This window comes from Mastigoproctus giganteus, chromosome 9, assembly GCF_048544385.1.
Source record: "Mastigoproctus giganteus isolate SK-2022 chromosome 9, ASM4854438v1, whole genome shotgun sequence".
NCBI lineage: Eukaryota > Metazoa > Arthropoda > Arachnida > Uropygi > Thelyphonidae > Mastigoproctus > Mastigoproctus giganteus.
Window position 1 is genome coordinate 225,739,111 of NC_143583.1, and position 24,799 is coordinate 225,763,909.

Consider the following 24,799-nt stretch of genomic DNA (forward strand, 5'->3'; position numbering starts at 1 on the left):
CTGCTCGCATTGTAGTTCCATTCTTACAGTGAAACATATTATTATTGAATGTGCACACTATGGTTCAGCTAGAATTGAATGTTTCAGATCTTTAACCAACTCAAAAAAACCCTTGCAACTAGCTCATATACTTGGAGATGATGCCAATCTATCAGAACTGTTTAAATACTTAAAAATGATAAACGTTTACAGTCACTTCTAGAACAATTCCTTTCATATATTGACCAACAATCTTAAGTTATAGGCGCATTTTGGCCATAGCAGCCGTTGCGCCAATAAATCCCACTTCAACAACAACAACCTAGCATTGGTCTATACACTAGTATACATGCACCTGTTCCTATTCTTAGCTACCCTAACACAACCCATGTGTTTACTTGTACTGCAATGACTCCCAGCAGTCTCTGAAATACCCTGCATCTTGCTTTCCATGCTGCTGCTTATTCCAATAGAAGCAGTGCAAGAATCACTTTTACCTCTGCCAGTGGCCACTGTTAATCTATTAGTCCTTGTACCCCCCTCCCAAGCCAGCAGATTTCCGACCCATTTAACACTGCCTCGATAGCATCAGCAAATATTCTTGCACCCTTTCTATTTATGTGTATGTCATCTCTGTAGAAGCGGTCTCTCCTGTTAACAAGTACAGACCAGGCTGAAAAAAATTCCATCCCTCAAACCTTGCACAATCATTCCAAGGCCGAATTGATCGACTAGGCTCTCATCATATATTCCCTAATATCGTGTCTGGGCAGAATTGCCGACACTTTCAAATTGAACCCTAATTCAAGGCTTTTTTTCAACAGTGACCTGTACTTGTTAAGTAATTTTACCGGTCTCCTACTCTTAATATCTGGCTTCCATACACAAGATGCCAACATTTACAACAATATCACTCTTTGTGCCCTTAAAAGATGATATCTGCTCTACAGCGTCATCAACCTTTTGCAGACATTCTCTCAGGTATGCCAAACAAGCTGTACTTGCTACCTAGGAGTCTAAAACGCTGATGGAACTGATATATGTATGAACTCAATTCAAGTGGACCCAATTTTGGCAAAGTCCAAACAGTCTGTGACAGCCAGATCCTCTGCTTGCACCTTCCCGATGTTGACAATGTTAGTAATCCTGGGTATAACCCCCGTGTGCAAGCACACTGTGGGTGACCACCAGGTGTGAACCAATGTAAGCAGGGGTCGAGGTGTGGCACCCATACCTCATGGAGGAATGCCGTCCCTCCTGTGTTACCAGGCAATACTAGGTAGTGGTTACCTTCATCAACCAGTGCAATACCACCACTTTGCTTATTGGAGGCTTGAAGTGGTGGAACCCATGTTTACTCTCCAGAGCTAAGTTCCGGTCAACCTTTCCCCATCTCTTTCATCATGTAGTATGATGTCCAAGAGACTGATGTCTTTTGGACATCATTGTGAGATCCAAACTTCCTCACATTTTAAGGGTGCAGCTCTAAAACAGTGTTTGCAGGCCGGCCGCTAGTTGGTACACCAGGCCGGTCCTATTGGTAACTCTCAAGGAGGCTTCCAGATCAGCTAGTGTATAAACTTGCTACCTCTACTCTGCCAGTTAGCGGCTGGAGAGAGTCCAAGTAGTATGTATGTGGAAGGCATTGTCAAGGCCACGTTGTGGCAAGGATCTGGGTATATTCTTACCATGTGTACGCCATATCCAAAAATTTCATTTAATTCATACAGAATATCCCCCACTTTTTCGTACTATTGAATTCACCATGAATTGTCAAAATAATAGAGCAAGCTTATCTGCGAAAAGATCTAAACCTACCAAACACTTCCTAGTTCATATCACAAATATACGTAGTCTCAGTCCTAATCTTCAAGATGTCCATTTCCACTTACAGTCTGCTAAACCCCATGTACTTTTTCTGACAGAATCTCAGTCATCGGACGGTTCAACCACTGCTCATCTCAGTTGCCCAAATTATTCGCTGTATGATTCCTTTCCTTAAAGGTGGTACGTGCGCATATGTCCGTACCGATATTCCCTGTCAGAGACTTGGTAATTTGGAATCTTCTCTGACTTAAAATCTCTCTACCTCATTGTGTCAAATTTATCTGTTTTCTCTACCATTCTCCCAAATCCACTAATCACTTGGAGTTCTTTGACTTCATCTCTTTGCAATTTCACTTTTTCCAGTTCAACTTTCTTAACAGTGAGGTAATTTTGCTTGGTGATTTTAATGTTCACAACTCCAGCTGGCTTCTGTTCTCTACACACACAGACGCAGCTGGCTTCCTATCTCTGCACACGCAGACGCAGCTGGCTTCCATTCTCTAGACACGCAGACGCAGCTGGTCGAGATGCTGAGGATTATGCAGTTACTAAGGATCTCGCCCAGATTGTTCATTTACCTACCAGAATAGCGGACAATCCTAACCATACAGCTAACACGCTTGATCTTTTTCTCACAAACAACCCTTCTAAGTACACCAAAGTGAGTGGTCCTTTAGGCACCTCAGATCACAACTTAGTGATTGTCTCTTCTCTGTTGGAACCTTTATCTCATGGCTATTCTTAACCTTGTGTTGTTTGGCATTACAAGAATGCAAAATGGGATGCCCTGCGAGATTTTTTTCCTTCTTTTCCTTGGTCAGATTACTGTTTCAAAACTTCTGATGTTAATGTTTCTCAGATCGTGTCAGTGAAATTATTCTTGTAGGAATGGAATCCTTTATTCCACACTCCACTTTAAATTCTTGTCTTTTATCTAAACCTTGGTTTCCAATAAATGTGCTAAGGCTGTTCAAGAGTTGCATATCTTAATTGGTTTGTTTCCAATTCTTCAGTTTCATTTTCTGCCTATACCAAAGCTCGTAACAGTTGTAAAGCAGTTATTAATCAGTCCGAACTTGATTTTTAACAGGCTAAGATTATAAAACTTGCTTCTTGCCATGATGGTAGCCGAACATTGTGGTCTCTTGCCGAAAACTATTGGTCCCAACTTTTGCCCGTCTCTGCTTCCTGGAACATATAATTAAAAATCTTTTTCCAGAGGACCGGATTGACCTGGATACACAGGATTAATCCAGGGTACGAATAGAAAATGCCACGTACGAGGTTCCAGATGTGACATGTCTTTTTTCTTTACCAGAGCTTGGAGCCGCTATAGATAAGTTAAGTATTAAGAAATGTCCGGGTTTAGATTTGATAGAAAATAAAATGTTGGTTAAGTTTTTTGATCTCTGTCCTCAAATATTATTGAATATGTACAATAAATGTTTTCTTGAAATGGTCTTTCCGAGACCCTGGAAGATAGCGTTGCTCAAGATCCTTCACAAACCTGGGAAGTCTAAGGCTGATCCTAGGGCTTACAGACCTATTTCCCTGTTGGCGAATCTTGGGAAATTATTTGAGAGATTGTTACTCCCTCGCATTATTGGTAGTTTAGTGGATGGAAACATGGTGTCAAATTCCCAGCTCGGATTTAAAAAGGGACATTCTACTGAGGAAGCTATCTTGGAGTTAATGAATTATATCAAATCTTCTACTGAAAAATATGTGTTGGTTGTATTTATAGATTTTGAAGGGACTTTCGATTCCGTATGGTGGGAGAGTGTGTTGATGTCTTTGAGAAAATCTGGTTGTAATAGGAATATTTTTGGAGTTATTCGTTCCTACTTCAGCGACCGGCTTGTCAGAGTCTGTGCGAAGCACCTTATGTTCGGCAAGTATATCAACAGGGGATGCCCACAGGGATCTGTTTTGGGGCCGATATTCTGGAACTCAGTTCTAGACCAATGGTTGAATAGATCGATGGTTTCACAGTGTTTGCAGGTGGCTTATGCGGATGACTTGGTTTTGGGAGTATCTGGTGGCTCAAGAACTGTGATAGAGTTGAAAATTCAAGAAGTTTTGAGTAGTCTCTCTGAGTGGGCTGTGCTAAATAAACTGAAGATTTCATCTAAGAAAACCAAGATGATGGTATTCAAAAACCATTTCGACTACAAGCGTCCACCTAGGGTTTTGCTGAATGGAATCCAAGTTCCTCTAGTAAGTAGTACCAAGTATTTAGGTATTATTTTGGATGACCGGCTGGGATTTCACCAGCATGTTTCACATTTGAGAGATAAGCTGAAGAATTTTACTTCTTTTGTCATACGGATTTCTCGGAGGGAGTGGGGTCTTAATAAAAGAACAATGGCATTATATTACAAGGCTATTTTCTTGCCCATAGTCGCATACGCCGCTGGTGTATGGATGGAGGCTGTGACCAAGGTTAGAATCAGTAGGCAGCTAATGTCGTTGCAGAGATCCATATTGTTGGCTTTTCTGCATGCTCCTAGGACTGTTTCAACGGTTGCACTGCAGGTGCTTGCAGGGACTATACCTGTAGATTTGTACATTCTATATCGTGGCATGTTGTATGCTCTATGAAAAGGTATCTCAGCTCAATGTATGGGTATCTCGGTTGATTTGACTGCTAATGCTAAGGACGAGAAAGTTAAAATTTGGAACTCCCTGATTGCTATGTGGAGGGCTCGTTGGAGCTCTTCTAGTTTTGGCGAGATCACAAGGAAAATTATTCCGCTTGTGGATTTCGCTACATCGAAGACAGTGTCATCCTGGTTTTGTCCTTCGATGTCTACAAGCTATATTTTGACTGGCCACGGATCATTTCGTGATAAGTTGTATTCAAGAGGATTGGAGCCAGACCCGTGGTGCTCATGTGGTGAGACGGAAACCTGGACACATGTGTTGTTTGATTGCCCCTGCTACGGGTTGGAACGTCGTCGTCTCTTTGATGAGGTTTCTCCCTTTGCCGAGGACAACGTAGGAATCCTCTTGAAAGATGTATCTAGTTTCCAGGCTTTACAAAGGTTTGCAGCTGCGGTGTTCACCAGAAGAACTATAATCAGAAACTTTTCAGATCTAGAGTTGGCAGCGTATTTGCATCATGCATGATTGCATCTGGGTTCGGGAGCTTCAGTCCGGGAGGCTTTTTGTTCGGTCTGGGGCTCCTGAACATGTACCACTACGGTGGTTTTTTTTTTTTTTTTTTTTCTCTTCCCTGGTTCTTGGGTTTGGGCGGCCTGAGACCAGGGATGTTGGCACCCAACAGTATTGCACTTCTTCTGTTGGGTGCACGTTTGTGCTTAGCAGCACTCTAGAGTATCATAGTAGAAGCAGGTCCGGCTCCACGTGCCGGGGACGGGCATCAGGTTGCAGCTGAAGTTGTCAGCTGCTTCCTGATGGCAGAGTGACCTGACATAAACAACACATTAAGCTCACAAACATTCCTTCAATACTATTGTAATATTTCCTATTCAAATTTTGGTCATTATTATTGGATATATTAGTGTAATTTAATTTACACATTAAAAAATTCTTGTTCTGGAATTTCAACTTCTTAGCTATACTTCAGGCCCACTTTACAATTTTCTGTTAAATAAAGAATTAGGTGGAGATGGGCATTTGCCTGGGAACCACCCCGACACAGTTTACACACACACACACACGTCTCTGCTTCCACCTCTGTCAAAACCAGATGGTTCTATTGTCACTTCAGCCAAGAAATAAAGCTGACCTGTTAGCATACCATTTTTCTTCCAACTCGTATTAATGATCTTGGTAAAACACTTCCCATCATTTCGAACAGCCTCCTGTGGTCTTCTGTCAAAAGGATGTCAGAAAGACTGATGAATCTTGAAGCTAAGAAAGCTTCATGTTCAGATGGTATTTCTCCACTTTTCAAAACCTGTGCTCCTGAACTTACTCCTGTTCTTTGCCCCCTTTTTTCACTTTCTTATTTCGAAGGTGTTTTTCCTTCTTCCTGGAAATTTGCTTATTTCCAGCCAGTTCCTAAAAAGGGTGACAAATCCCTCCCATCCAATTACCGTCCCATTGCAATTACTTCTACTCTTTCTAAAGTAATGGAGAAATCAATTAACCGCCAACTCTTAAACTACCTAGAAACCTTCCATCTGATCAACGATCGCCAGTATGGATTCCATCAGTGTCGATCCACTGGTGATATTCTGGCTTATGTTACCCATTTATGGACTAATTCAATGGAAAGGTTCGGTGAAACACAAGCAGTTGCTCTTGACATCTCAACGGCTTTTGATTGTGTTTGGCATAAAGGTCTTCTAAACAAGCTTCTATCTTATGGTTTGCCAAATGTGTTTAGTAATTGGCTATCTAGTTTTCTCTCTGATCGCTCACTGAGGGTGATGGTAGATGGCACTTTATCTTCTAACTTCTCCACCAATGCTGGTGGCCTCCAAGGTTCAATTCTTTCCCCCACTCTTTTCCTCTTGTATATTAATGACCTTCTTCCATTGACTGGAAATCCTATCCATAGTTTTGCCGATGATGGCACATTGTCTTCAGTTTGAGGAACCGTGCCCTGCTGAATCTTCAACTTCTCAAATATCCGCTACCAATTCCTTAAAGCCGATCTCAAGGTAATTCTCCAGTGGTGAAAAGACAACTTATTTGATTTCAATCCTTCTAAAACTCAGTCCTGTCTTATATCTCAGAAAAAGGATTCTTCTGCTCCTGTGTATCTTTGGTGATACTCTGATTTCTTGGCAGTATGATATCTCTCTTGGCACAAGCACATTACAAATATTGCTTTCTCTGCATCTAAAAAAAACTTGGTTTTCGGTTTCACTCTCAGTGTTACTTTTCTTTCAAACAGCTGTTCACTCTCTTTAAATTGCAAATCCGCCCTGCCATGTAATATTGTTCCCATATCTGGGGTGGTGCCCCCAAAACCTCTCTCAGGCTTCTAGATTCCATTCAGAAGAGGGCAGTTAGATTAATTAATGAGCCATCTCCAACAGAATCTCTCCACTCTGTGTCTCATAGATCTACTGTTTCTGCTGCATGCCTTTTCTGCAGATACTTCCATGGGCACTGTTCTTCTGAATTGGCTTCTACAATTCCTGCTGTCCCTTTTAAAACAGTCCGAACATGTGCCACCACCAGCCATCGTCCATTTACTGTCCAACTTCAAACTGACAAGAACCAACTTTTCATCTTCCTCATTCAACTACCGTTTTCTGGAACAGCCTTCCTTCATACATATTTCCTGAAAATTACAGTCTACAGAAGTTCAAGTGTAATGTCAGAAATATCTTCTTTCGTCTTCTCAACCTCCAACCCAAGCATGGTACTAAGTATGATAGGTTCTGATGCCTCTCGTGTTTGGCGTTTTCATTTAAAAAAATGTATATATATATATATATATATATTTAAATAATGACAAAAGTTAAAATATAATAAAATAAATAAATATTGAGCTTTCATTAGAGGCAGCGACACGCAAATCCTCCATATGAAGCCAATATATCCAATATTTTAAATTTTAGGATTAAATAAAAAATAAAACATAAGCCAGTAGTATGGCAAAAACTGTAGAGTTATAATTAACATAAAAATAACCCAAAATAAAACAAACGAACGGAAAAAGGAGAGTAAAGGTATGACAAACATTAGCTGAAAAACCCTTATATAATTTCACACTTTAAATCCAATTAATAAAACGGATATAAATTTAAAATAATGTCAATTACATAATAATTTAGCGATACCCCCCCCCCCGAGAGGTACCAGTTCCGAAAGACGTGAAATATCACCAAAAAGGGTTAAAGGAATTACTAAAAGATAACAAAATCCAAATAAAATAGACTGACCATTATGCCCCATATCGACAGAGGACCACGAGGCCAATAATGGTCATGGAATCGCTGCATTTCACTCGCTATACATATATATATATATATATATATATATATATATATATATATATATATATGTGTGTATGTGTATGTATAGTTATTATGGTAAAAGTATAATATAGTAATAGTACCTCAATTTCTCTTGAATTGCTATATTGCAATTCGAGGGAAATTGAGGTACTATTACTAAACTTATCCCTACTTCCTTTCATCTTATGTCAGCAGTAGATTTATTTTGCATAAATATAAATCAAATAATATTACCACAACTGAAATTGAAAATTATGTTGGCCTTCTATTTGCTAAATAATATTCTATATATTCATTTCATAGTTATCTGTTGGGCTAACTGTTATCTTGCCTGTTTTCTGTTAAATTTAAATTTTAACCAAACAGCTTTTATGTTTATGATTATTAATTGGACTTAGTTGAACAGGCAGATAGCGATCTGTTTGGTGGGATATAGTGAAAGGGGTTAGCCCTTGAAAAGGTTTCTTTCAATGTATCTATAGATCAATAATTGGCTACTTAATCATTATTGTATTCTATATTATATATTATTACTATAATATGTAATATAGTAATATATAATTATATGTTTATTATATGTTTTTTAATATGTTTATTTCCATGGTATGGCAATGTAGACCTACACAGGCTATAAGATAGTCTTTATAAATTATTTTGGCCTTATGGCCCACTGTATACCATTATGTTTATATACATATTCAGTACCTATATAGTATATATTATTCTTTTATTATAATAACTAGATTACAGGCTGATGTAATGTTCAATCTACTATTGATGGCATTAATCTGATCTGACGTAACTTTTACATTTAACCCAATTATTCTTAATAGATTAAATATATATATAATGATAAAATTAGCAGTAATTAATAGAAAATAATACAAAAAGATGGAAAAGTAAATAACACTAGATGCCGAGCCTAATAGGGGGAAAAGAGAAGAGAATGAGAAATGAAAAGAAAAAAATGTTAAGAACCTTAAAAAAAAATTATGAAATTATATAGAATTAAAGGCTGAATTAATAAGCTAATCATATGTACATGAGCTGAAAGGGAAAGAAGAAATTAATCAATGTTAATAATAGAGAGCATCAAAAAGAGGGTGGTAGAAAAGGTAAAAAGGGGAAAAAAAAAATAAAAAAAAATTATGAAATTATATAGAATTAAAGGCTGAATTAATAAGCTAATCATATGTACATGAGCTGAAAGGGAAAGAAGAAATTAATCAATGTTAATAATAGAGAGCATCAAAAAGAGGGTGGTAGAAAAGGTAAAAAGGGGGAAAAAAAAAAAAAACTTTTGATGCAAACTAAATGAAATTGGTATATAGATCAGGTATTTCATCAGGGGATTACACCTGATCATGTACCAAAGCACTACATTACTATGCAAACTTATGTTCATGGAGGAAAGATTAAAATATAACAACAACAAAAGGGGGGGGAAGATAAAACATCATTTATCATAAACAAGGATATATATATATATATATATATATATATATATATATATATATAATACACAGGATAGGAAGAGAGGAGGGGTTATGCTATTAGTTAAGAAACACATAAAATCCAAGGAAGTGAAGCCAGTTGACATCGCTGGACAGTGCAGTGTCGAGTCAGTTTGGTGTGACATAAGCATTGGGAGATCAAAATTGAGAGTAGGAGTGTGCTATAGGCCTAATGACTCTGATGAGTATAATAAGAAACAGTACAGGGAAATAGAGTGGGCCAGTAAATCAGAGAGTCTTATAATGGGGGATTTTAAATTCCCAGATATTGACTGGAATTTGTGGGTTGGCCACTCACACACTAGCAAGGCTTTTGTGGATTTATTGGATGATTGTTTTCTAAATCAGCATGTTCGGGAGGCAACTAGAGGGAGCAATACTCTTGATTTGATTATCAGTAGTGATTCTTCAATCATTAAGAATCTGCAGATACAGGAACCACTAGGTGGCAGTGATCACAGTGTGCTGAAGTGGGATTTACTCAAGGAGGTAACTACCATCAGGGGTAAAGGGAAGGGTTATTGCTTTCGTAAAAGCGACTGCGATGGTCTGAGACAGTATTTAAATTCTATACAGTGGGACCAAATGATGATATTATCAACAGCAAACTCAAAATGGGAAGCATTCAAAGAACTTATCTTGGAAGCTACTAGGCTTTACATACCAACTAAGAAATATTGTTCAAGGTTCAGTCCTAAATGGATGTCAGATGAACTAATGAGACATATGGCAGAGAAGAAAAATGCATGGGATACATATAAATTAACATGTGACACAGAGCCTATGATATAAGTTGATCTGTAACCAAGTTACAAAGAAGGTTAGGCAGGCAAAGGCAGATTACGAGAAATCTTTGGCAAGGGATGCAAAGAAAAACAGCAAGGAGTTCTTTACTAAACTCTAGAAGGAAGGGGATGAATCAGATTGGTCCACTTGATATCGATGGGTCAACTGTTGATGATCCTGCTCAGGTAGCTAACAAACTAAATCAATATTTTGCATCTACATTCACACATGAGGAGTTATTCTGGAAGGGGAATGCCAGAGGTAAACACTGGCGGTGAGCTAGATGATCTTGTAATAATTGAGAGTAAAGTGGAGGAGAAATTGTTGAAGATAAATACAAGAAAGGCACCTGGGGTGGATGGGATCTATCCAGTTATATTAAAGGAAGTAAGCAATCCGTTAGCCATAATTATGAGAGCTTCCTTGGACTCAGAGGAGGTACCACAGACTGGAGATGTGCAAATGTAACCCCAATTCACAAAGGAGGATCAAAGGCTGACACAAGTAATTATAGATCTGTGAGTTTAACTTCTGTTCCAGGAAAATTAATGGAAGTACTGGTTAAAGAAGCACTGCCGGATCATCTTGACAAGAATTCAGTTATAGCTCAGACACAGCATGGTTTTGTTAAGGGAAGGTTTTGCGTGACCAATTTGATTGGATACTATGATGTAGTCACAAAAGAATTGGATGCAGGGAATAACTTTGATATTATATATTTGTATTTTAGAAAGGCTTTTGATACTGTTGCACATGGAAGACTGCTGCACAAATTGGAGCAGTGTGGCATTGGTTCCAAATTGTTGCTATGGATAAAGGGATGGTTGAGTGGCAGAAGACAGAGAGTGGTAATTAATGGACGCTGCTCATCGTGGATTAATGTTATTAGTGGAGTCCCTCAGGGTTCAGTGTTGGGTCCATTGTTGTTTTCTGTATTTATAAATAATATTGATGATGGTATATCAAGCTTTTTTTTTTTTTTTTTTTTATGAAAACCCCAAACACGAAAGGTATCAAATCCTGTAGTACTTAGTACCGTGCATGGGTTGAAGGAGAAGTATGGGGCGAGGGGGGTGCCGGAAACTTTGCTCTAGAGACTAAACATGGGTTTCACCACTTCAAGCCTCCAATAAGCAAAGTGGTGGTATTTCACCGGTTGATGAAAGTCATCTACCACCTTTTAAATATCCAGATATTCACTTTCCAATTTTCATGCGAAATTGCTACTTCTCTCATACAACTGAGTAGGACGAATATCAAATACTGCTGGAAGTTAATATTACCTACTCTTAGCACAAAAATATTTATTAGAATATAATAAACCCAACACCGCCGGCTTATAGTTCTAAAAATAAGCTAAAGTGAATGTTTATTAAGGAACACCTAACAAGTAGTGGTGTAGTTCAACAAGGAGACAATATCTCCTAAGTTGTTTACTGCTGCCCTTGAAGAAGCTTTCGTAAGCTTAGACTGGTTGCAGAAAGGAGTCAATGTGAATGGAGAATACCTAAATTCATAACTAAAATTCATTCTAAATCATAATTAGAATGAATTTTAGTATTCGTAGTGTGGAAGCACTTGCAGTGTAATGAAAAATGTACCCTTAACTACTAAGATTGAAATTCCATTTAATGTGCAGTGCAGTCCACACAAAGTAATTCCTAAAATAAGTTCTTTTGAACATGGCAAGTTGAAAGTTTTTAGATGTCTGCTTCGCTACCGGTTTACAGCGTGTTTTTTTTTTTTTTTTAGTTATCAATATTTCTAGTTTCAATTTGAAACTAGAAATATTGACATATTGAAATTCAAAAATTTCAATATTTCTAGCTAACTATAAATATTGATAACTAAAAAAAAAAAAAAAAAACTGAATATATTTCATGTCCACGTTTGCAGACGATACAAAGGTTGGCAAGGTTGTTAAGGATGCTACTGACGCTATGCTGCTGCAACAGGATCTGGAAAGGTTGAGCAGATGGGCTGAGAGGTGGCAAATGAAGTTTAACATTGAGAAATGTAAAGTACTACATATGGGAAACAGTAACCCCAGAGCAACATATCAACTCTGTGGTACTACACTGACAGTGGTAGAGAATGAGAAGGACCTGGGGGTAATTGTGCAGGCAGATATGAAGTTCTCTGAGCAGTGCAGACGGGCTGCAAGAGTAGCTCATGGTGTCTTATCAATGATATACAGGAATTTTTCTACCAGGGATAATACAAGGGATAATTATTCCCTTGTATAAGGCAATGGTCAGGCCGCACCTTGAGTACTGTATACAGGTCTGGAGGCCTCATTTCAAGACGGATGTAGAGCTGCTGGAACGAGTACAGAGAAGGGCAACAAGGTTAGTCAACACAACTAAGGGTTGCTCTTATGAAGAAAGGCTTAAGTTTTGCAAATTACAGTGTCTGGAGACTAGGCACTGGCGAGGTGATCTGATAGAGGTGTACAAAGCCTTGAATGGTTTGAGCATGCTTAATGCTGATGGGATACTGCCTCTCGCTCAGAATAATCACCTGAGAGGGCATAAATTCAAATTGAGGAAAGACAGATGTACGGAAATTTGCCTTTAGCCAGCGGGTAGTTGGTTAGTGGAACAGACTTCCATCCCTTGTTGTGGAAGTTGATAGCCTAAATAAATTTAAGGCTCAACTGGACAGGTATTTCGAACGAACGGAGGGGTGAAGTGGAAGGGTGGTTTTTTTTTTTTTTTTTGGCTGATGCTGCATAAGCTTGCTTTCTTGCATCATATGCCTCTACTAATGCTAATGCTAATACAAAGGGTACTAGGAAAGTTTTGCAATATGATGCAACAATGAATCATAGGAACCTGCTTGTTGCTGCATGTTGAGACATGTTCATACGTGCATAGTAGCCACTGCGCCAAGTCGATGGGCTCAGTTATTCATTAGTAGTGAGAGTGTAAAGTGCTTGTGATGGCATCGTGGTCACGAAATGAGATAAGGACAGTTTTGCGGTATAATTTCGTGCGTGGTTTAACCATAGACCAGTGCTTAGAAGAAATGACTCTTGCACTAGATGATGATTGTCCACATCGTACAACGATATTCAGGTGGTATAGAGAATTCCAAAGGGGAAATTTCACTCTGGAGGATTCTGAGAGGCCGGGAAGGCCACGAACGTCAGTTACGGAGGAAAACGTTACAGCTGTGAGGAAAATGCTTGACGAAAACAGGTGAGTGACCTACCAACAGATAGAGGATACTTTGGGCCTAAATGCACCAGCAATTCGTTCGATTCTGCAAGATCATTTGCACATGAAGAAACTTTGTTCTCTCTGGGTGCCGCATCAACTGACTGAAGAGCAGATGACACGTGTGACTTGGTGCCGGGAGATGTTAAAAAAGGTTGATAAGGGACAATCTCGGTATGTGAACAACATCGTGACAGGTGACGAGACTTGGCTGTACTATTACGATCTGCCGACCAAGGCTCAAAACAAAGTTTGGGTCTTTGATGATGACGACACACCCGTAATTGTCAGAAAATCCCGATCTGTAAAGAAGAAAATGATAGCTGTATTTTTCAAATCGAGTGGAATTGTGGAACGTGTCGTTTTGGACACGCAGAAGACAGTCACAGCTAAGTGGTATACTGAACAATGCCTGCCTAAAGTCATTGGATCTATGAAGAACCTGCGGCCAAAGTCAAGAATGGACACCTGGTACCTCCATCACGATAATGCTTCAGCTCACTGCGCCAAAGCCTGCACCGAATATTTGACCATGACAGGACTGAAACTTCTCGAGCACCCTCCCTACAGACCAGACCTTGCTCCCTGCGACTTTGCACTGTTCCCGCATGTGAAAATGAAGCTAAAAGGGAGGCGGTTTTCCAGTGATGAGGACCTTCTACGGGCTTGGGACAATGAGTGTGCTTTACTCCCTAGTGAAACTTGGCAGAACTGGTTTAAAGATTGGTTTCGGAGGATGGAGAGGTGTATTGAATGTAGAGGAAATTACTTTGAAAAAATTAAATAAACAAAGCTGTATTGCAAAACTTTCCTAGTACCCTTTGTATATATATACAAAAGGACAGATACATTACAAAAATTACTTCAACTTACTGTGTGTTTGGAACGGAATCTGTGAAATAGTTTAGTGGAAAGACACTAAACTTTGTATCAGAAGAAAAAAGGGGGCGATAGCAGAGGAATTGAGATGCTATTCCTCTGCTATTGCCCCCTTTTTTCTTCTGATACAAAGTTTATTGTCTTTCTACACTACTTTGTCAGTCATTAATAATCTCCCTCTGCTGGCACTTTGCCTCATTTGTTTATTTACCTACTTCCCCGTAACATGGGACATTTCTTTTACTTTGACAACTCCGTTTCCTCCCCCTCACATGTGGTTGCTTCAACTGATATGAACATTCAGGATCTATCAGCTTTATCCTTGGTTCCCCAACATTACTTTGTAAGCACCACAGGAACTATTTCACAGATTCCATTACAAATACACAGTTATTTTATGTTGAAGTAATTTTTGTTATGTATCTGTCCTTTTGATTTCAAAATTTGTTTTTTTTATTATTTTTTTATTTTACTCTTTTCTTTTTGGTCTCTGTCGGGTCGACTATGATTTATACATTTTGCATGTATACATCATAAGAGAAACAGAGACCCTTGCTTATTGTAGTGGCTCCCACAGTTTTGGCTGCCGGCCCTATGAAGAAGTAGTTAAAGCTTTGGGACCCACTACTTTAGGTAACATTGTTATCTTCATTATTATTTCTATTTTTATGTTAATCAGTTTATTTTAGGTTATCTCCTTCACCTTACAGGCCTTCTCAATTTTTCCATGGTAATTACAATTGACAGGTCAACATCCCTTCCATATACACTGAATATAAGCATTTGTCTATATTTCATCATGATTGCCAGGTTTCTCTAGTAGTACCCGGATCCATAACACAGTTTAATAATTTTGATTTAATACACAGTTTAATAATATTGATTTATACTTTGTTTGTTTACTTTGTCATTTGGTAACTTAATTATTTTTATCAATATTGTATATATGTGTGTGTCACATATAGACAGATATATTATTATCAGTGTATTAAGTGGAGGTTCTGAACTGTCAGGTGTAATTACCATGGAAAAATTGAGAACACGTGCATGGTAAAAACAGATTACCTGAAATAAAATGAAATTAAGGTATAACATAAAAATAAATGATAGTACCTAAAGCTGTGGGTTCTAGGACTTTAACTACTTCATCACATGGTGCAAGGTCCTATGGCTTATGCTGCACCAGCAAAAATAAATAAATAAATAATAAATAAAATAAAATATGAAATGAAATAACAAAAAATAAATAAAATAAAATAAAAGAATAAAAATAAAATAATAATTAGAGAAAAGAAAAAAGACAACCTATGCATTTTCCTGCTCCCATAGGTAAGCCGATCTTTGAATTTTCCCAAACTGTCAGCCTCTACCACACACACACGTAGGCGACTTATTCCAGCAATTTATAATTCTCTGGCTAAATGGAGTTAGGAAGGACGTTATGTGGTGTTTCCAATAAGTTATAATTAATTAAATGGTACCACTCTTATACCACATGAAATAAAATAATATATAGTTTATTAGGCTGAATGCCTACATAGCTCTACATTATGTCACGTTCAGCCTAATAAACTATATATTATTTTATTTCACATGGTATAAAGTGGTATCATTTAATTAATTATAATCTCTGGCTAAGATAAAACTTCCTGCAATGTAGTCTAAACATCTCCCCCCCTTAACTTGAAATTATGGCCACTAGTTCTGGAATCATTAATAACCATAAAAATTTCATCCTCATTCATTTTGCTTATGCCTCTCAGTGACTTAAACACCTCAATCATATCTCCTCTAAGGTGTCTAGTTTCCAAGCTCTGCAACCCACATTTTGTAGTCTTTCCTCATATGGACACCCTTTTGCCGATCTCACCAGATGAGTTACCCATCTTTGGACCCTTTCAAGAAGCACGATTTCTTTCTACAGGTGTGGTCTAACAATAGCCTTATATAATGAGATTATGACGTCCTTATCTCTACTAGCAATTGTTCGATAAATCATCGATGGGACACCATGGGCCTTCCTTGCAAAGAGTCTATAATGCTTGGAGAACTTCCTGTCTCACTGTACTGCAATACCCAAGTCCCTTTCCTCCACTGCCAGCTTTAGTTCAACTTGACCAAGTGTATAAGTTATTTTGGGGTTACTCTGCCCCAGCAAAGTGTAAGATATTGCACCTTGGGCAATACTTTACAGCTTATAGCTGCCATTTTTCTGACCATTCCTGAAGTCTATCTAGGTGACTCTGAAGAAGCTCTGCTTGGCAGTGATCAATAACTGCTCTACCAATCATTACATCATCTGCAAATTTAGACATCACGCTCTCTATCCCTTCATCGATGTCATTTATAAAAATCAAAAACAACATTAGCCCTAATACGGATCCTTGGGGAATCCCACTTCTTACATCAACCCAATCTGAGGAATAACCAATTATCACTACCCTCTGCCTCCTGCCCTGAAGCCTTCCAACTATCCATCAAAGAATTTTCCCTATGATTCCAACTGTTCCAACTTATAAAGTAACTGCTCATGTACAACTGAGTCAAATGCTTTGTTGAAATCCAAATAAACAATGTCAAAATTATTGCCTAAGTCCAGCTCTTGAGTGACCCTGTCAAAATAGCTAACCAGATTAGTTAAACATGATTTTCCCTTTGCAAAACTATGCTGAGTAACCTTCACAGTTCCATTTCTATCTAAATGATCCTGAATTCCACCCTTGATCATTGTCTCTATGATTTTCCCTTCTACTGAAGTTAGACCAACCGGCCAGTAATTTCCCACTTCACTCTTAGAACCACCCTTATGTATTGGAAATACATTGACACCTTTCCAATCCAATGGAATCACTCCCGAGTCCAGTGATGTTGTCATAATTAGCCTCAATTCAGTGCACTCACTTTATTAACTTAATAAGTGAGTGCACTCACTTTTTTAAGTGAGTTTATTAAATAACTGAGTCACTTTATTAAATAACTGTTGAGTTCATCTGCAACTTCAGCTGAGGTATCTAATACTATCCCACGTCCATTACATAAGGGTCTGATCCAGTTTGTCCTTGTCTTTGCATTTATTTATGTGAAGAATTCCTTATCCTCCCTCTTTGCCAGCGATTTCTCATAATCTGCCTTTGCCAGTCTAACCTTTTCTGTGGCACTATTACAGATCAATTTGTACCTGTTATAGGCTTCAGTACTTTTTATTGTCCTGTAACTTTTCCATGCCATCTTTTACTGCTTAAGTAATCTGGCAACTTCATTATTCATCCAACTTGGAATCCTCCTCTTGAAGTATTTTTTTAATGGTATATAAGCATCCAAGGCTTCTGTGATTAATGTTTTAAAGGTATACCATAATTCAATTGTATTTGCTCTTTGTATGATATCTACCCAGTTAATAGAGGTCATAGCATTTAAGACATCATAATTTCCTTTTCTGAAATTATAACCCATTCCTTTGCCTTTAACTACTGCTACCTCTCTCTTCATCGTCCACCGTTGAACTCCATGATCATTTCCTGCTATTGGTTCCTGTACTGTCAGCCTTATTATGTCATCTGGTTCATGGGTGATAATGAGGTCTAGAATATTCTTTTCCCTGACATGTTGATGCAAATAGCAATCATCTAGTTGATTTAAAAATTTAGTCTCCCATTTCGAGTTTCCTTCCCATTTGCTCCAATCAGAGGCAAATTAAAATCACCCATAATAAGACTTTGATGCTTACTTGCCCATTCCATTTGCATGTAGAGGCTCTCATCATAATATTCACATTCACCTAGCCTTTAGATTACTCCCACTCATTAAACCTTTGCTTCCAACTATCTCACACCATACAGACTACATATATGCTAGCATGTGGAATGTCTGAATCTGGGAAATCTTTCGTCACACTCAGGCTGTGTTTTGATAAGAAGCATGACCCCACCACCCCTTCTATCTTCCCTATCCTTCCTAAATGCAATACATACCATACTGAAACTCATCATCTGCTATTTCTGGATGGTACCACATTTCCTTAAACCCATTATGTCAACGTTACTTGTCCTAACCAGCAGTTCAAATTCACCTCATTTTATTGATAACACTTCTGACATTAATGTATAAGCAATTAAGAATTAGTGTTCTTGTATAGTTAACTACCCACTCATTTGAAACGTTTCTGCCCTTAGAACATCTTGCTAATATGATCTGTTGCAGCAACTAACAACTCTTGAGGTATATGCAAGTGTTACTTTGACAAATATTATCAGATAAATGCATATCTAGATAAATATTATCCTTGTGTCCCCCCAAATTAGCAGTTCCCCTGAACCTTTAAGATATCCTCATTAATACTGGCAAAAACTCTTGCACCATCTTTGTTTAAATGCATCCCATCTCTACAAAACAGATTCCTTCTACTACCGATGGGATTCTTCCTCTTGCTGAGATTATTCACTTGAGGGAGCATAAATTCAAATTGAGGAAAGACAGTTGCAGAATAGATGTGCAGATGTTTGCCTAAAAGTGAACATCTACACACATTTCAGCAACCAACCACTGCCAGCAGTGGTTGATTTCTGGAACAGACTTCCATCTGTCATTGTGGAAGTTGATAGCTTAAATAAATTCAAGGAAGAACTGAAAAACTTTTGGATTGGATGGAGAGGTGAATGGGAAGTGGCCTCTCCCTCCCCCTTTTTTTGGCTGATGCTGTATAAGCTTGTTTTTTTTGCATCATATGCCACTGCTAATGCTAAACAGGGAATGGCTCAGTGCTCAGTTATATTATTAAAGCTTTCCATGTATATATATAGTATCATTGAAGAACCCTTGTGCATGAGGGTGTGCTGTATATGTTTGCCATCTTCTTTATATTGAATTGAAAAAGTAGATAGTGAGGCTTAATAGAAGTAAACTTATAACCAGAAGAACATATAATAATCTGATTAATACAAAGCCTGTATTAGATCACCATTTTTCCTTATCATTCACAAGCACACATATGCACAAACATGTTCTTTGATTATTTTTGTTTTTGTAAAATTTTGGTGCATTAGTTATTTATACCATAGTGTACTGCTTTCAGTGGTACTCTTAATTCATATGGTTTTGTGTGCATTATATCTGTACTAACTTTAACTGATGAATCACTTGTTCTAAATAATCAGCCTTGTTGGGGCATTCTCCAGCTTCTGGAGTATAACTGAAAGTATAAGTTGAGTAATAGTACATCTTTCTGATATGTTCATATATCCTTTTAATAAAATTAGTATCAGAAGAGTAGGATAACATTAATATTAACATTAACAGGACCCCATGAACTGTCCGAGCAGACAGACTGCTTGAGCAGCTTGTGGGATTCTCCTAGTGATATTCAGGAACTTTGCTAGCAAGAATAAAGAGGTAATTGTCCTATTGTGTAAAGCAGTGTTGTCTGACCTTTTCCCATACAGGAGTGATTGGAGAAAAATTTCTGCATTACATTTTCCATATCTTGTTACATGTAAAAGGAAGTTTCTATTTTCATGTTACCGTTTTTTATTTTCAGGCTATATATAAAAAATACAAATTCCCAACACTTTTATATAAAAGTGCAGTGAATCTATGTCAGCGATTTATTTATTAAACTGAAATGCTGTTTTAGTTCACTTTCCACGTGGGCTGTATAAAAATTATTCACGGGCTGCATCCGGCCTGTGGGCCGTAGGTTGGACACCACTGGTGTAAAGCAATGATTAAGCCATATCTTCAATAATACATGCAAACTTTGAATACTCACTTTAGGAAAGGTGCAAAGAAGGGCAACAAGATTAGTTTGGAGCAAAAAAATAGGATATTCTACCAAAAAAAAAAAAAAGACTTGTTCTGTAAATTGCAGTCCTCCACACAAATGCAGACTAGGCATTTATGTGGAGGCCTAAATGAAATGCTTAAGGATGAAAAATTAGGCCTGATGTTATCTTTTTCTGTTTCTCAGTTGACATGCACACAGAGAGAGAACATAAATTTAAATTGAACAAGGTTCAGCTACACAACAGATCTGTGAAATTTGCCTTCTGCCAGAGAGTAATTTATTGACTTCCACCTAGTGTAAGGTAGGGATGGTTGAGTGGTCCACCTGTTTTTACGGAGGTAAGTAAATTTGAAAAGATTAAGTAGTTTGAATACATTTAAAAGAGGGGTGAAGAAATTATTACAGTGGATAGACAAATGAAGAGAGTAAAAAGGTCTTCGCCTACTTCCACTGATTCTCTATAAGCTTAAGCTTATAGAACATCAGTGAATTGTGAAATCATCTTCCATGAAATACTGTGGTATATGAAAGGACGTCTGGTCTCAGAATCTCATCCTCTTTAAATGAAACCTATCAGTTATTCATTATGGCAATGTAAAGGTCTATATAGCCACTGATACTTTGTGCAGAAACAGCACCACACTAATTCCATTCCAGGTAAATCTGTACAAAGGGTTTGCGGATTCCATATTTACACCGGACAATGACACTTTGAGGAGCAGGCTGAATATGAATTTGGATGTGAAGAGAACCTGACTCCTTTGAACCTCATCATTTGTTTGTCAGCATAAAGCCATTTTTGACAAAGACAGTTTTTTTGTGTATGTTCTAAGTGATATCCATCAACTCTGATAGGCAGTTAAAGCCAAATAGTGGTCACCTATTTGCAAAGTCAGTGGTAGATAGCCTTAATCTCACTTATTAAATACCATTGTTTCTAATATCTTTAAATTAATTCCAGAATTTGTTGATGACACACAAGTGTCTATGTCATATCCTGTTGTTATTTATTTATTTATTTTTTTTTTGGAGCATTAGCAACTAAGGCCATATTGCTCCGGGGATATGTGGTGGTCATTCCCTGACCTTTCCGCATCCTCCGTATTTGGTGGTCACGGGCTCGAACTCCAGTCTAATGAAGAAGCACTGCTGCTCCTGCTCACCTGGCTACAGAGGCACCATATCCTGTTGTATTCGACTCTTCACTCTGTTATTGGTTCTCCATAAATTAAACTGTTTTGATCATTCAGTGCTAAATAAATAATACATAATGAAGTTACTGTTAATAGAAATTATAATACTCTAATAATAATAATTTTAACATATTATTTTATGTTTTATCAGACACCTCTTACTGTCGGAGTAGCGTCTATGATAAATGGTACAAATATGATGATCAGGAAGTATCAGAAATTTCATCAACTGATGTAAAGGTGAGTAAAGCACAATTAGATAGAAATGTATAAGTTTTTGTTTTGCAAAGTACTTCAGAGGACTGTGTCATTTCTAAATATTAGTGATTATGATGGGCTTGGGATTGGTTCCTTTAATACATACTTAAATAGGGATAAAAGGAATCACCTTTTATCCCTATGTAATGATGAAAACCATTTTATACATTTTTGGAACTTTGTCATACCTGTCTGTTTGAGTTCCATAAAAATCAAACCTTAACAAAAGTAAGACTAATAAGAGCCACCCCATATTTAATGTATGGCTGTAACAGCTCAAAAATGAAAATTAAAACGACTATAAAATATTTTTTCTAATATAACTAGAATAAAATAATTATATTAAAATATCCACTTTGCTGTGATATAAATGGATAGTGATTACATCATACTTACATTATTGCACTAGTAAATCTTGTCACAAGGATTTTAGTTTAACCTAAAACTAAAGAAAAATGTATGGTAAGAGCTTAAAATAAATTATAAAGTTTCTAAATGAATTTTCAAAAGTTTTGAAAAAAATTACTGTACTCATCATGTTCATTTTTTATTCTTGGAGTTTTTCTTGATTTTGAGACCACCACTAGGTTCTTTCTTTTCTAGAAAAGTGACCCAACCCCTATGGGGAGAGGTTATGCTTTTAGTTAAGAAGCATATTAAATATAAGGCAGTTCATCCAGTTGACATAGGTGGCCAGTGTAATGTTGAGTCAGTTTGGTGTGACATAAGAGTCACTCTGATTGGTATAACAAACAATTATACAGAGAAATGTAGTGGGCCAGTAAATCAGAATGTCTTATAATGGGGGATGGGATTTTAACTTTCCAGATGTTAACTGGAATTTGTGGGTTGCAAGACTAGCAAGACTTTTGTGGATTTATTGGATGACTGTTTTCTACAGCAGCATATTAGAGAGCCAACAAGAGGAAACAGTAATCTTGATCTGGTTATCATTAGTGATTCCTCATGCATCACAGCAGATCTGGACCACTTGATGTCTATTGGTTAACCGTTGATGATCCTGCTCAGGTTGCGGACAAATTGAATAGGTAGCTTACATCTACATTCACACATGAGGAATTCTTTAGGGAAGCGGATGCCAGACATTTATCATACTCTAACAGGGAGCTAAATAATTTTGTGATAACTGAAAGGAAAGGAAAGGAAAGTGTATGAGTAAAGTAAATTGTTGAAACTAAACATAAAAAAGTACCTTGGGTGGGTGTGATCTATCCAACTATAATATAGTAAGGAAAACAACAAAGGAGGTAAGTAAACCCTTATCCATAATTATAAGAGCATCCTTGGATTCGGAGAAGGTCCCTATGGACTGAAGATGTGATAATATATCCCTGATTCAAAAAGCATATCAAAGGGTAATATGAGTAATTACAGACCTGTTAGCATAACCTCTGTTCCAGGGAAAATAATTGAGTCATTGGTTAAAGAAGTAATACAGAACCTCTAGAGAGAGGAATACAATTATACTGCAGTCACAGCATTGATTTGTTGGGGCGGGGGGGGGGGGGGTATCTGACTAATCTGATTGTATACTGTGATGCAGTCACAAAGTAACTGGATGTAAAAAATAATTTTACTATCATATACTTGGATTCAGGAAGGCGTTTGATACTGTTGCACATAAAAGACTGCTGTACAAACTAGAGCATTGTGGCATTAAGAGCAAGTTGGTATGGAGAAAGGGATGGTTGAGTGGTAGAAGCCAGAGGACAGAATGGGCACTGCTCTTTGTGAACTAATGTTATCAGTGGAATCTCTAAGGTTCAGTGATGGGTTCACCATTAATAAATATCATTAATCAATATTTATTAATGATATTAATAGTATTAGTAATGGCAAATGATGCAAGAAAGCAAGCTTATATAGCATCAGCCAAAAAAAAAAACACAGTTCACCCATCTGTTTCCCTCCAAAAATTTGTTTGGTTCTTCCTTGAATTTATTCAACCCATCCACATCCACAGATCTATCCTGCAATCATCTTTCCTCAAATTGAATTTATAACCCCCTCACGTGTGTAGTCTCAATAAATGGAAGAATGCCATTAACAATCATCTTACTCAATCCATTAAAGCCTTTAAACAAACACTTCAACCAGATCTCCCCAATGGTTCCTAGTCTCGAGATGCTGCAATTTGCAGAACTGAAGTCTTTCTAGGTAAGAGTATGTTTTTTAGTCTGTTTGCCCTTCTCTGCACCCATTCCAGCAGATCTACACCCTTCCTTTCCTAAAGTGAGGCTTCCAGACTTGTATATAATACCCAAGATGCAGCTCTAACCATGGCCTTATACAAAGGGATAATCATCTTATTCCTGTTAACAAAATTTCTGTAAACCACTGACAAAAGCCTTTGAGCTGTCCTGGCAGCATGTCTGCACTGCTCAGAGAATTTCATGTCAGCTGCAATTACCCCCAGATCTTTTTTGATACTCCACTACCCTGAGTGCAGTATCACATAGGTCAAAAGTTACTCTGGGGTTACTGCTACCTATATGCAGTAACCCCCAGAGTAACATATACAACCACAGCATTTATCAATGTTAAACCTCAACTGCCATTTCTCAGCCCATCAATTCAATTTTTCTAGACCTTGTTGCAGTACTGTTGTTAACCACCCTGCCAACCTGTAAGATCTGCAAAGATCTTACAAAGCCTGATATACATTCATCAATATAACTGATAAATATTGAAAACAATAATGGGCCCAGCACTGAACCCAGGGGAACTCCACTAATAACATTAGTCCATGAAGAGCAGCGACCACTGATAACCACTATTTCTTCTTTCACTTAACCATCCCTTTATCCATAGCAGTAACTTGCCCTTAATGCCACATTGCTCCAGTTTGTACAGCAGTCTTTTATGTGTAACAGTATCAAAAACCTTCCTGAAATCCAAGTACAGGTAGCCCTCTGTTTACAACAGGGTTCCATTCCTGATGGAACAGTCACAAAAAAAACAAAAAAACTGCATAAAATGAACCTAATTATATAATGTAAATCAATGAGTTGTTCCAAGCCCCTCTCAAAATTGACATTGTTATATTTAAAACTTGAAAGAATTAAATGCAATTCAGTATAAAATAGCCAAACTAAATATAATTTTTAAAAAATTAAATTTTGTACCTTTATTTTGATATGTTCGAAGAGCAGATGGAAAGTTTTAGAAGTGTCACTGTAAGGCCCTGCATTGATCTTTTTTTGACAGTGGCATAATGCAGACCTTACTTCTCAGATAAAGTCCCTGGTTGAGGATCTTCCCTTTTTTGGAAAAAAGCATACAATGTTGACTGTCAAGATTTCCTCTTTCTTTCTTTGAGAATCTCAGAATAAGGGCCAATGGATAAAATTACACTCCTTTTCAATTTCACACTTCGCTCCCAGTCATGGTCAATCTCACAGGGCTC

General features: G+C 37.6%; 1 protein-coding gene across 1 annotated transcript in view; it reads left to right on the forward strand.

Annotated features, from left to right (window-relative positions):
- LOC150081141 (ubiquitin carboxyl-terminal hydrolase 8-like) overlaps positions 1–24,799 on the forward strand; it is a 581,739-nt gene that overhangs the window by 530,930 nt on the left and 26,010 nt on the right. Inside the window, exon 21 of the mRNA XM_090381373.1 lies at positions 21,266–21,354. Within this exon, the coding sequence (XP_090237499.1) occupies positions 21,266–21,354 (89 nt within the window). The remainder of the gene's footprint in view (positions 1–21,265; positions 21,355–24,799) is intronic.